The sequence below is a fragment of the Castanea sativa genome, chromosome 11 (assembly GCF_040712315.1).
Source record: "Castanea sativa cultivar Marrone di Chiusa Pesio chromosome 11, ASM4071231v1".
In the NCBI taxonomy this organism is placed as follows: Eukaryota; Viridiplantae; Streptophyta; class Magnoliopsida; order Fagales; family Fagaceae; genus Castanea; species Castanea sativa.
The window spans coordinates 1,646,195-1,661,205 of record NC_134023.1 but is presented as its reverse complement, the minus strand read 5'-3'; the positions used below and the strand labels follow the sequence as shown (position 1 = coordinate 1,661,205).

Genomic DNA, 15,011 nt, shown 5'->3' with positions numbered 1-15,011 from the left:
CATATGACATGATATATATATACATGGTTCAAAAATATATACATCTTTGTTAAAAGTAAGCCCATTATTTTGGGCCCAAAAGTCCTATAAAAAATGGAGTTAAAAAAAATCATGCAAATTCACAAATTTAGCCCAATTCGAAGCACAAACCCGCCTACCCAAAGAATCCAACTCGTTCAACCGATGACTCGAACCGCCAGGTCTAACCTATATATTGGGGTCGGTTGCGAGTCACACTTTTGGTAACCCGATCTAGTAGGGTCGAGTTTGGGTCAGGTCCAAACCCAAGCCGACCCGACCCGTTGACAGCCCTAGTGGCAACATTTTTGTCGGTTAGTTTTATCAGGTGAAGCCCCTTGATAAAAATATAGATTATAAATGAAGGTAAAAATAAAATTGTGAAGATCTGAAACATTGGGTGTGAATTGGGCCATTGAGGATGGTATTGGTGGGGTTTGTGAACCAAGATTATGTGAGGTACCATATTGGATAATGCAGGGTTGGGCTAGGAAAGGGCTTGGGCCCATCCACTACTTTAAATTTGAAGATAATAATAACTCTTTTTGTTTTCTCACTTTTTCGCTCTAATTACATTTGCTAGTCGATTCTAAATTTAACCCTTTTATCTCTGTCTTTGAAGGGGGAAGGAAACAGCCAATAAGAGCATCCACAGTAATGGAGCTAAAATTTTAGCAATTTAGCTCCACAAAAACTTACTTTATCTATTTTACCTACTCATTTTACAAAACATGCTACAGCAGTAGATCTATTTTAGCTTTCAACATAATAAAATAATATAAACATCACAATAAAATAATATATCTACTACAATAAAATAATATATCCCACTACCAAAATAATATTCATAGCACCAACCACAACCACCTCTACCATCAGCCACAGCCACAGCCACAACCACCACCACCACCACCAGTCCGCTGCAGGAAAAAAAAAAAAAAAAAACCAACCAACCGAAATCGCTAATCTTTTTCCTTAACCCAGACCAAACAAAATCACCAATTACAAACAAAATAAAAAATCACCAATCACAGAGCTGGGCTTCGGTGAGGACAGTGTCGGCGTGGGTCTGATCAGCGGAAGAGATGTAGGTCTGAGGCAGATGGGTCTGATCGGTAGAAAACCGAAGCAACGGTTTGATCGGCGTCGGGTGAGCATTGAGATGGAGGACTGGGCAGAGGCGAGGGTCTGATCGGTGAAAAACCAAAGCAATGGATCGGTAGGTTGGGGCTTGGGTCGACTTGGGTCAGTGACGTTGAGGCCAGCGGCTTAGGGCTTGGGTCGGCTTTGGCCGGTGACGTCGAGGCCGGCGGAGGCGTGGGTCGGAGACTTTGAGACAGAGAGGTGGGAGGGACTGAGAGAGAGAGAGGCACGGAGTGACTGAGAGAGAGTGAGAGAGAGAGAGAGAGAGAAGGGCACCATTTTTATTATTTTAGTAAGGCCGAGAGTAAATTTTTTTTTTTTTAGCTCATATGAACAGTGCACATCTATCTATAAATGTGCACTGTAGCAATCAGCTAAAAAAAAAAAGATTTAGCTCCACTGCTAAGCATGCTTTTTGGTGTTGGAGGAGTAAAAAAATACCAATATACCAATATAGCACCACTGCTATGAGTGCTCTAATGTCAGACAATTTCACCTAAATTCTCATTATTCACTCAACAAGAAAAAGAAGAAGTGATGTGGGACTCTCTATAAAATCCATCGTAAAGTTCACCTCCTTCTGCCAAACAATGAAAATCTTTAATCCAAAACCCTTCATTCATTTCCGACCATCTCCGCCATTCCACCACCAAATACAACCAACCTCTCCTCCTCTTCAAGCTCTGCTCTGAGAAGCTCGGGGAAGTAGTTAGTGAACAGACATGGGCATTGCATTTAATTTGAGGTTTTATATGTATTTATTGTGGCCCCGAAACAAAGGCTTATAAAACAAGGGAAAGCCCATGTAGTAATGGTTGGAATGTTTTCTCTTTCTCTTTTAATCTTTCCATGCCCATCATTTCATTCATCATTTCGCTTGTTGGGATATTGGGCTTTTTATCATTTGGTATGAAAAATTCTTAGATTTATGTTTTTGTTGGGTTGTGACAGTAATTGTTTGTTATGAACAAATGTTTCAAAATTGAAATATTTAAGGGAATAAAAAAAATTTTATGGGGCTTAATTGAGTTGGATTCTGACTTTGTGTGGAGGCTGAGATTCAATGTAACCTCTTTTTCTTTTTTCTTTTTTTCGTTTTTTTCTTTTGTTTGATGGGGATTCAATGTAACCTTCTTCTTTTTCTTTTTCTTTTTTTCTCTTTTTTTTGAGAAGGAAATGTATAATTTCATTGACACGAGAAAAGGAGTACAACAGGGCCAGAGCCTACAACATCATCCAAGACCTGACTGAATCAGGTGAACTAAAAAAGGTGGAGTAACCCCCTTCCATACATTGCTGGCATGACTATTCTTGGCAAGCTGGGCAAGCTCATGGGCTGCCCTGTTGCAGTCCCTTTTCACGTGGCGAAAGGAGCATCTTAAGAACGATGATTTTGCAAGTTGAATCCCTTGAACCAAATGGCCTGTTTCGCTGCCAAAAAGATCTTGGGAAATTGCTTGAATGACCGAGATAGCATCAGATTCAAAGATGACCTTGGAGAGGGTCATTTCTTGGGCTAAGAGCACACCTTGTTCCATAGCAAAAAGCTCAGTCCATGCAGCAGGGTACTGCAGAGGCAGCGCTTTACTGAGGGCTGCAATCACACTTCCACTATCATCATGGATGATCACACCCACACCTGAGGTCCCAAGGCCATCCAAAGAAGACGCACCAAAAACATTGACTTTGAAGAAACCAGGCGGAGGGGCCTCCCAGCCTCTATTAGGTTGCTGGTATGCGAGGAGATTCACTGAAATGGCCTCTTGATAATCCTCCACAACACTTCTTGCCATTTCCCAAATTTGCAGGGGTGGCAGCCCATCCTCATTATGAGCTAGCAGGTTTCTGTTGTACCAGATATACCAGGAGATCGCAAAAAAGAGTTCAAGCTGTAAGGCGTTGGAGCTTGAGCAGAATTGGTGAACAAGAGCAGCAAAGTCCTTCGCATTCAGCAGTAAGTGTATAGGGCAGTCTTGCCATAATGACCAAACCGAGAGGGCAAAATCACAGGAAATTAAAGCATGGATAAGACTTTAAGGTTCCTCCCCACATACAGGACAATCATAATCAAAATGAATACCGTTCTCCACCATATTTACAAACACAGGAAGACCATTCACACAAGCTCTCCAAGAGAAAATCTTAATTTTTGCAGGGAGCTTTAACTTCCATAAATTTTTCCATAGCTGAGTATTTGGGTCTCCGGTAGAGGTTTCCCCCTTATCCTTTTTTTGCAGAATTTTAGCGGATTCAATGTAACCTTTGTTACATATAAAACCAACACTTAAATGTTTCATACATGTATGTTTGTCCAGTAATCTTTGTTACCTACCCAATGCATTACTTGTCAAACATATCCCAAATGTTAACTTTATTTCCTTTTTAAATTTTTTGTTACAACATTTCAATACTTATTGGATTGGATACTATCGGTTACACCTTGCAAAATAAGTCTATAACATAAGATTCTGTAGCATGGGTTTTAAATTCTGAAGTAAACTTAGATGTAGTACCCAGTTAAATTTAACCCATGTGGTTGCATTGGCCAATAAGTTATATCATTGAATGTAATTGTCCTTGGAAAACGATAACATTATTTGTATTGATTGGTCAATGCAACATTGACAAACTAAGGTATAGCATTTAAAGAATTGTACCTAAGTTTTGTTTTGTGTCAATTAATTCATCTTTTTTTAACTTAAAGAATCGGAACACAAGTATTATAATCGACTGTGATTTTCATAAGTAGTTTTAAATAATATAGCTGGGAGTTGATTTGTGTCTTTTGCTTTTAACTGTTTGTGTATATGTATGTGGATGATTTTCTCCCAATTCATTTCTTATTTGATAAACATAAAGGATCTTGTGTTTTTTAAGTTCTCACTGCAACTGTTTACTCAAAGAGGTTCTCAATTTTGGGGTTCTTTCTCTGAAGCATTTTCTTTACAAAGTTGAAGAACATCATGACATTTCAGTTGTTTGAAATTGTAAATCAATAAGATGATGGGGAAAATGAATCAAGAGAGACCAGCAGAATACCTCGGAGAGCTGCAGCGCAAAGAGGTCACAAATGACTGCTATGTTGGTGCTCTGAGAGGAGAAACATTGACTAGGAAGTAGAAACCCATATGTGAGAATTCAGCCAATCCTAAAACAAAGCGACACTGAGGCTACCCTGGAACAAAAGGCCGACAAAGAAGCAAAGTAGATGGGGAGTGATTTGCTGTTTAAGGATAATCGCAAGTTTCACAGTTTTGGATGTTATGCAATGTTTTCTGGGCTGAGTTTGTTTGGGAATATTTCAGTATAACAGAGTGATTGGCTACTTGGGAACAATGGTTATAAAACTAAATCTATTTATTGTATTTTTTATATATATAATTCTGTTTATTGTTGCTATTCAAATTTGAATATCAGGTTATTAGTCAAGCCAATTCTCTGCTGTTTGCTTCTTTGTATTTGTAGGATGATCATGTTTATTCATCACACTAGTAAAGCTTTAATTCTAGAGCTCAGGATATTAGTCATGAAGGAAATTCAATGCCAGATTGCTCTAGGACACTAAACGAAATTGTTTAAATATCTTGTCAGATCTTGTTTAAATATCTTCCTAATTATGCAGCAGTAAGAAGGTAGATATTATATTCTCAATCCTTCTGGTCAGGGTGTTGGGCTTTGTGGAGCCTAGTCTATGTTTGATCCGGTTGACGACCTGACCCGACCCGAATAATGTTGCGTGGTTTTTAATAGGAGATTTTTTGAGGCTTAGTCCATGGAGAAAATTGATTGTAGCCGCACTTTGTATTTTTTTCCCTGATAATAGTGAAATTCTTGCAATTCCGTAGACGTAGGCAAATTGCCAAACTACGTAAATACTGTCTTGTGTGTGTGATTATTTTTTTTTTTGCGTGTGTTTTCTCTATTTTTTGTTTCTCACAGGTTTAGGAATTCGTAAAAATTCCCTACACAAGAAGAGAAACATATTTGTAGTATTGAATTGCCCATCTGTTAATATACTTATAGACCATCTCTAGAACACAAGCTATAGCTTAGCATTCCTGTTGTCAATTTGTGAGATTTACCTCTATTAAAATAAGGTGGGTTTATACAATGTCACCCTTGATTTTCAAGTGATTGTCAATTTAATCCTTGTACTTTAGATTGGAACAATTAAACATCTGCACTTTAGTTTTGTAACAAGTTAAAGTTTTGTAACAAGTTAAACTATTTTACAAGTAGTTCCCATTAAAGACTACCGCATTAATCACACACACACACACACATATATATATATATATATATATTTCTAGATAATCAATAATTTTGATTTAGACGTCTGATTGTTGCAAATTTAGTTCCATTGCATAGATAATCTTTTAAGCTTTTCAACTGTACCTTATTTGCACAAACCCGAGGTCTAGAGGGTTCTGAGGAGCTGCCCAAAGAGGTTGGCGAATAAGATACTGCGGAAAATCATTAGAAAGTAGGAAAAAGAAAAATGTGGGAATTTTTATTTGATAAAAATTTAGAAATTTATGGCTAACTTGCGCAACAAACAGTTACAGCAGCCACCAAAGCAGCCGAAAAACAACACTGTTAATTCCTCTACCTACATATTAGAGACTCCATTAACCACATATACAAATCCACTAAGTCGGATTCCTTGAACCAGCATGTGAATTTCCTCTATGAGATGGCCAGACTGAGCATTTGTATCCTTGTTGTAAGGCTCGAACAGTTGCAGCATCGTCACACTCTTTTGAGAAGTTTATCACCAGTATTAGTCTCGAGAGAAATGAGTCCAATTTGCTATGAACTCGTGGGATTGTAGAACATCTTCCTGCTATAACAGCACCCTCTGCATTGAGATGATTGTACCCAAGCCATTACAGTCAATCACTGGAATAAAATGAACATCCCAATGGATGTAATCATGTAAGAGGCACCACTGTACAGCAATTGAGCCGTAGCAAGATGCAAATGCTTTAAATAAGAAGACAAGCTAAACTGCTAAAGTCACTTTTGTTAAGGATATCGCGGAGGAGGATATTGTTGCAGATTCAAAGCCATTGAATGGAAATTTTCGAAGATGTATGATGTACTAAAATATTTGTGTGTAACTTAGGTTATTTGAATTGTAAATGTTTTGAAGAACAAGTTTACAGATGCCTTCAGAAGCGTGAATTTCTCACATACCCAGTAACTCTGTTACTCACAACCTTGCTAGACATGCGAGATATGTTAGTGCCTTAGCGGTCTAACAACGTGGATGGAAGATGTTCCTCCTCACCTTCATGATGTTATTCTAGCCTTATGTAGCTAAGTTTTTCTTATTAAAAAAAGTAGAAGTGCTGAAGGCTGAAAATATGGAGGAAAATACTTCTAAACTATAGGATGTAGATGAGAAATTATTATTTACATCAAGAGGACTACTGATATGGTCTTTCCTAACTAATGAGATAATATTATCTATGCAAATGTATATGTGAGTTTCTAATTAGCACAAAAAATAAAAAATAAAAATTATAAAATGATGTCACATTTGCATAAATAACATTTTATTGGTTGGAAGGTCAAGGAGGACTTCACCAGCAATTCTTTTGATGGACCTAATAATTTCTCGACAGCCCGTACAGTTCAAAATTCCATAGCAAGTTGTCCTTGTTTCTTATGGCAAGTCCAACGGAATGAAATAGTTTCAATATAAATTAAATACCCGCTATTTTTATCTGAACGATGGAAGGAATTTCTCAAGAATTCTTTAGAAAGTTCCAGTTTTCTTCTCAAAAAAAAAAAAAAAAAGTCAACTGTTGCGCCCATATTTAACGACGTGAAATGTAAGACATGTTCAACATAGGGGAAACTTCTTCGAACTTCATCTTCTTTCTTTTATTTCTTCTTGGAAAGTACCCTCAGTCTGAAACTTCCAGATTCTTATAAATTATGAATACCAACACCATTTTGATATACATCTCTCTCTCTCTCTCTCTCTCTCTCTCTCTCTCTCTCTCTCTCAATTCAGTTACCCAAGAATTATACCCAAGATCAGCATGAGGAAGCACCAAGTTGATCCAAGTAGGTTTCAAAGAAATTTGTCTTTTGAGCTAGACAATAAAATTTTAGTAACTGAATACCATATAATTGCAATTTATGATTTTGTGTTTCATAAATTTTGGTTGCAGAATTTGTTGCCAACAACAACTCATACCCTGGTTGTCCTGCAGTTAGTGAAAAACTAAGTCAATCACTAGTAGAGTCAGTTTCCATTCCATCACTCTTCCCAGCCTTCAAATCTGACACTGATACTAGTTCAGAACCCATCGAAATACCTCCAAAATTCTCTCATTATTCCAATTCCATTGTGTCATTCTTCCCACCAGCCAAGTCTCAAACAAACAATAGTTCTGAAAATTATGAAGAAATTATTCCAAATCCTTCCATGCCAATTAATGGACCAACAGATCTTTGCATTTCATTACTCTTCCCACCAGACAGGTCTCAAACTAAAACAGATGGTAGTTATCCAGAATCTAACAAAACACCTCGTGCAGCCGCGCAATTCTCTAATTCCATAATGTCATTCTTCCCACCAGCCAGGTCTCAAAGTAAAACAGAGAGTTCTGAGAATTATGAAATAATGCCGACTGATCCTTCCATATCAGCAAGGCCTAGACGCACAATCCGAACCACAACCTTTAAACACTTGATTGAGTTTCTAATTAAGCGGAAGAATAGCAATAATTCAGAATGTAATGGAACACCTCCAAAAATCGCTCATTCAAAAAAAAAATTCCATACTGTCATTTTTTCCACAGCCAAGTCGCAAACAGACAGTTCCAAAAATGATGAGATCAGGCCTAGACGCACAATCCCAACAACGACCTTCAAAGAATTTCCTTTACAAATGCTACGTTAAGCCACTAACAACTTCTCAGAAGATCACAAGATTCGAGCAAGTAGCTTTGGCTCAGTCTACCGTGCCACTTTAGATGTTGGGCGAGAAGTAGCTATTAAGCTTGCTGAAATTTCAATGTCCACACCAAATGTGACCAAGCGCAAGCAAGACAATGACATTGATTTCCTAAATGAATTGGAAGCTTTGTCCTGCCTTGATCACACGAATCTTGTTCGCTTATTGGGAATTTGTAATGATAGTAACGTGCGTATAGTGGTCTATGATTACATGAAAAATGGTACCCTTCATGACCATCTTCACAGGCTTCAAAGTACTCCTCTATTGTCATGGGCTGCCCGGATTAAAGTGGCACTAAATGCAGCTAGAGGCATTGAGTATCTACACATGTATGCAGTACCACCAATCATACACGGCAATATCAAGTCGTCTAGCATCTTACTAGATGACACGTGGACTGCCAAGGTGTCTGATTTTGGTCTATTTGTGAAGGCTCTTGTGGACGATGAGACACACCATTCGATTTCTGCGGTGGGCACCATTGGTTATTTGGACCCCGAGTTCTTTAGGTCTCGAAGGTTGACAACCAAAAGTGATGCGTATAGCTTTGGAGAATTATTGCTAGAAGTGTTGTCTGGGTACACGGCACTTCATAGAGATGAAAATGGGCAGCCACGGAGTGTTAATTTTGTAGTGCCATACATTGGCCGAGACAAAATTCATAAGGTTTTGGACCCAAAAGTACCACCACCTACCCCATTTGAAAGAGTGGCAATGAAACATGTTGGTTCCCTAGCAGTGGCTTGTGTAAGTATAAGAGATCAATATCGACCCTCAATGACTGAGATTGTAAATCACCTAGAAAGTGCTTTGGACCTGTGTGTGTATCCAGATCCTGAAGAGTGTTCATTTAAGGATTAGATTAATTGTGGTTAAACTAATTGAACAATAAAGTTAGACAGAGAGAGAGTCTGTGGATATCTCAATCTGAAGCCAGTGGAGGTGATGAAGACAAAGGTGTCATGGTCCACGGATTAGTCATTGGCATTCTTTGCAGTGGAGGTTATGAAGCAACCTGGCAAGTACAATAATTTTTTATAGTCCAAATGCTCTTGAATGTTAATGAATTTTCCTTTTGGGGGATGGTATAAATCAAGAGGCAGTTTTAACGTAGGTTTGATTGATTTGCTTTTGGTTGTGAGGTTTGGGGTTCATTGTGAATTGACTGGGGAGATACCTCATTGGTCAGTTGGATCAATTTTCACTTTGGAGCTCTATTTTGGTTTATTCAAGCACATCATATATTCATACTGCTCAATGTAAAGAGTTGTGAGTTTCAAATGATTTGAATTGATTGATTGAGGTAAAACCATCCTGGAAAATTGCCTCTTAAAAACAATTATAGTCAATTTGAGTGGCATCCTTCTCTTAAGAATGATTACTTCATTCGATATAATGAGACTTAAGGTTCAATTAGTGAATTCAGCACATACAATTTTCTGTTCTATGTACTTTGAATCTCACTCTGCTGCAATTTGGATTGAAGCATAGATTCACCCCCTTTTTGATAAGTTCTAATTCCATCATTAAAAATCGCCCCAAGTACTGGAATTTCAATGTAGTTATAGAAGTGGATATATTGTGATACAATAGTTCAGGAACTTTGGTTTGTTTAGAATCTTTAGATGATGACAATGGTGTGAATCACAACTGTAGAAGTGTTACGGTGTTTTGCTGATTTCCTATATAGATAACTTTCAATGAATATAGTGTTGATTGATTTATAACTATTGGGAGTTAAATTTTTATGTCAAATAATCAGATGCCAAAGTCCACTTTCATATCATATGTGCACATTAGTATGATTGAAAAGCTCACAGAAAAGCAGATGACCCACATGCTATTATACCTTTCTAAATCTGTTTGTGAATCAATCGATGCACGTTTGAGAAAATTTACATGGAGTAGCAGCATTTTAAACCCAGAAGGGTCTGGTGGATTGGGGCTAAGGAGATTGGAAGACTTTAATAGAGCTTTACTAGCCAAGATAGGCTGGTCACTAGCAACAAATCAAGACAAAGCTTGGGTTCAATTATTGAATGCGAAGTACTTAAAAGGAAAAAGCTTTCTAAAATCCACAATGTGCAAGAAGTCATCCTGTTTATAGAAAGGCATTGGAGAAGGTACTTGGTGCTTAAAGGAGCTCGTTTTCGGATTGACTCAAGTTTGGAAATTAACATCTTGGAGGGCCAAAGTGATTTGCTGTGTCTGAGACGTATGAGAGGGACTCTTTCTAATTGTTGTGGCATTAATTGTGTTGTTGTTTTTTTTTTTTTTTTAATTTTATTTTAAATCTGAAATAGAATTTTACTCTTACCTAAACTAAATTACAAACCGCACACCTAAAACACCAAACAAATCAGCCAGCCAAACCACTGAACCAAAAACCCAATCACAAATCGCAAACACTGAACCAAAAACCCAAATCACAAATTACAACCAATTCAAACCCAATGCAACCACTGAAACCAAAACCCAACACCATTGAACCATTGAAACACTTAAACCATCCCACACTGTCACCTATGAAAATTGATTCAGCTATCAATTTAAACCCACAACCACCAATTTAACCACCGGTTCAAACCAATAACTCACAGCCCAAAAAAAAAACCACGACCAAAAATGACCCACGAAAAAATGGCAAGCAAAACCCAGCAGCTAACACCCATCAAAAATTGTCGCTGTCGCTTTCTGTCTTCAAGTTGCCGCCGTCTAACAAAGAGAGAGAGACAGAGCGGAAGGTTTGGTCAAGTGAGAGAGAAACAGAGAGAAAAGATAGAGACGATACAGAGAAGAGAGATAGTGTGAGGAGTTAATAAAATAAGTGAGTTTAAGGGAATTTTTTTTTTTTTTCAAAATAACACCCATTTTTAAATAATTTTGTTAGTTAGTATTTTTTCTAAACTATTTAGAAAACTAATATCTTAAGTCTCTTAGGATATGTATGGTTGGAGTGAAAACAGGGAAGCTAGAAAATAAGGAGAGGAAAATAGGGTAAAAAATGATATTTTCCATCGTTTGGTTCAGGAGAGAAAACAAGAGAGAAAAAATAAGGAGGAAAATAATCCCTCTGGGCCCACACTTTTTTATCCTCCCAATTTTGGAGGAAAATGGAGAGGAAAAGATGCTCATGATGTAATTTACACAAATACCCTCACTTTATTACACTCATCTACCCATTTCACTTTCTTACTATTATATAACAAAGACATAATAATCAATTTATATAAACTATATTTTCTATCATTTCCTTTTTCTCTCCAATCAAACAAAAATTTTTTCCACCTTCTCACTTTTCCACCCCTCTAACCAAACACACATGAGGGAAAACCAAATTTTTTCTATCCTCCTACTTTCCACTCCTCCAACCAAACAGACCCTTAGACTGAAGTTCACTGTAACAACTCAAGTATCAAAGACTTAAGTTCCACAAAAGAAAACCAAGAAATCAAAAATCTGGAGTCTCTTCTTCTTCTTCTTCTTCTTCTTCTTCTGGTCTCTTCCTCTTTTCCGTCTAGAAAAAAATCCATGAGTTTCTACAAACAACCAAAGAAACAACAAAAACACAGACACAAACAAGAGATCAAAGCAAAAACCACACCCAGCAAGAGATCAAAATAGAAACCATGAACACCCAAAGAGGTCAAAAATAGAAACACAAAGCAACAAACCCATGAACCTATGTGGCAAACCCAAGCAACAAACCCATGAACACAATGGCAAACCTACGAATTTAGTGGCAAACCCACGAACCCAAGCAACAAAACCCACAAACTCAGGCAGCCAATCCACGAACTGGTGAAACCCACAAACCCAAGCTCGGACTAAACCCACGAACCTAGATCTCCCTAATTTAAACCCCTCAGCTCGGATTGAACCTAGGTGAAGGATTTATGCAGAGGTTTTCTTCTTCCTCAAGCAAAGGTTTCGTTTTCTTCTATTTCTCATTTTCTTATTTGTGCAGAGTTGGAACTCAAGTTTCTAATACTCAAGTTCCACACCACCTAATGGAAATCGAGTTTAGTGAACTTGAGTTTAAGAAATTCGAGATGTTAGTTTCCTATATAGTTTGGAAACGATGCTAATTAATGAAATTGTTTAAAAATAAGTGTTATTTTGAAAAAAAAAATCATGAATATAAGTTTACACTCAATGAACAATAATTTGTACAAGTAACAAATGACTGTAGCAAATCTGTAAAAAAAATTTAGGTATAAGGTGGTGTTGGATCCAACTTATGTGTGTCTGCATTTTCTTCAGCGTTTTTTTTTTTTTTTTTTTTTTTTTTTTTTTCTGCTGCACAAAAATGAGTGTTACGGCTACTGTTCATGAACAGTACCGCAACTTTTGACTAATTTAACCGTGAATAGTGCACTGTGTACTGTTTATGGGACCCATAAATTTTACTTTTCAGCCATTTTTTCATTAAAAATGAGTCACACGACACTATTTACACATTTAAAAATTATTTTGCTACAGTGTTTTCAGTTTTCAGTTTTCAATTTCAGCAAAATAAGTTCTATCCAAACGGACCATAACAATCCAGTTGTTGAGGTTTTGGTTTTTTTTTTATTTTTTTTTATTAGAGTTCTAAAATGCCAAAAATTAGTTTTATACTAATGCTTCTGTCCAATATCCAATCCCAGTCCCATTAGGATGGCAAAACATTTTCACATTTGGTCACATGCCATCGTACCAATGAAGTGTAGTGGGCCCAAGCCAAAGTCTATGTTTGGTACGTTAACAAAACACAAACTGAAACAAATGCGTATATATCCATATATTTTGAACGAGGCACTGCTGTACAACAATTGAGCCGTACCGATGGAGTCATGGAGATGCCAATGCTTTAAATAAGCAAATAAGCTAAACCGCTAAAGTCACTTTCGTTAATGATAAACTCATCAGAGGATGGTATATTGTTGCGGTTTCAAAACCATTGAATGGAAATTCCCTGAAGATGATGGACCAACAAAATTTATGTTAAATTATGTTATTTGAATTGTAAATGTTTTGTAAATAAGAATAACTCAACTATTGTACTCATATTTCTAAAGACTAGTATGGGCTGCATGTGCAAGACACGTGCTAGCCATGTGCTAGCCATTAGTAAGATTGCAATTAAGGTTAGAATTAGAATTTATTTATAATTATTTGATTTTTGAATTGCTTAGAAATTGTACCATGAAATGTTTCAAAATAGTTTGATCTATTACCAAATCTATGGTTACCTTCAACATAGTTACCAATACTTCAGCCCTGTCCCCATCAATTCCTCTCCAAAGCTCTCTATCACACTCTAATTAAGTTTTTATCAACATAGAACGACTCACAAATCAGAATTCACCAAAGAGATTAAAGATTACTTATCCAAGTTAATTTTTTAGCATAACATTGTATTGAATTTTGGGGTCTTGGTTAAAAAGAATTGAACCTTGTTGTGCTTGACATTAAGCTCTTTGGTAATACTTGTATTCAATATTTTAAATTAGTTCAACTTATCAAGAACAAACTATAAATAATAATAATAATAACAATAATAATAATTTATTCTCTCGGTTCAGTAAAACATTATGGCATATTTTTTTATAAGTAACAAATCATGTACAAACAATTTAGTTAACAAAAGCGACAACAAAATTTGACAAATCAACTCAAAGATGCATAAATCACAAAGATTCGAAGAGAGCAAACCTAAGCAAGAGAAACCCAACATTATAGATTTATAGTAGAGAGAATGTTATCCTCTAAAAATAAATACTCAAATATTAATAAATATAAGAGATCTGAGATTCAATCATTGTCGTCTGCATTAAAAACCAATTAGTGTCATAACTATATGCTCATTCCTAATAGCTTTTTTTGCAAGAGCCTTCTTCAGCACGTATGCTTCCCTTTTTATCCTTGCAAACTTTTTTTTTTTTTTTTTGCCACTCAGACAATGTGCTATACCAAGATCTCTTTTTCTTTGGTTGTTCTTTAACACCTTTATTCATATTATATATTACACATATATTAGTTATCATAATATATCTAGTTTAATTTTAAACTATATATACTATTTTATACATGTGTAAACTTACTTCTTTGTTGTGAGTTACCAACTAACATGACCTGAATCTGCACACAACAAACAAACCAACCCAGCTCTCCTTTGTCCGTTGCGTGGCTGTAAATTTGTTAAACACGAAATGACCAAGCAAGGTGCTTGACAAAAGTACTGTTCACAGGCTCATTCGCGCTTTTTATATAGACAAGTTTAGTAGCGGAACAAAATGGCAATATTCAGAAAGAATCTACATTTTAGGGTTGATAGAAAAAAGACAAAAAGTTCCCCCAAAGACTTTTAGCCTACCCATGCACTTTGAGTCAACATAATTTCATCAAAAAGCAAAACGTGTGGCAGCAGAATAAAGGGCAGCCAAAACTGTAGATCTGAATGACCAAAAAACCAAAAAGGGCCACACAGATTTTTTAGCTCATACATGCACTTAATTGTAATTTAAGCTTTATAAATAAACCTGCTGTTTTAACTCATTACTTTGTCGTTTTTGCCAAACACAAGCACCTTAATTTATGAACAGGGCTAGCCCAAGATAGTTTGAGGCTTAGTGCAAAAATTTTAAAGGTGTCTAAATACCATTTAAATAATATTTAATTAATTTACTATATTATAATTTTTTTTATTTCAAATTTATTATTAATCAATATATATATATATATATATATATATATATATATATATATATATATATCTTGAGATCCTTGAGGTTATTGAAATAATTGACAAGTGCATATTTTTAAAATTTATAATAACAGAAAAGTCTAATTAATAGCATATACTATCTCACAAAATGCCATTAACTTAATACTT

At 36.2% G+C, this 15,011-nt stretch overlaps 1 protein-coding gene across 1 annotated transcript; it reads right to left on the bottom strand.

Annotated features, from left to right (window-relative positions):
- Positions 1-2,393: 2,393 nt before the first annotated feature.
- LOC142615551 (uncharacterized) lies at positions 2,394-5,908 on the bottom strand. The gene is made up of 2 exons (XM_075788289.1): positions 5,775-5,908; positions 2,394-3,006 (listed from the first exon to the last, which is right to left on the bottom strand). The coding sequence occupies exons 1-2, from the start codon at positions 5,906-5,908 to the stop codon at positions 2,394-2,396; spliced, it is 747 nt and encodes a 248-aa protein (XP_075644404.1).
- Positions 5,909-15,011: the final 9,103 nt, after the last annotated feature.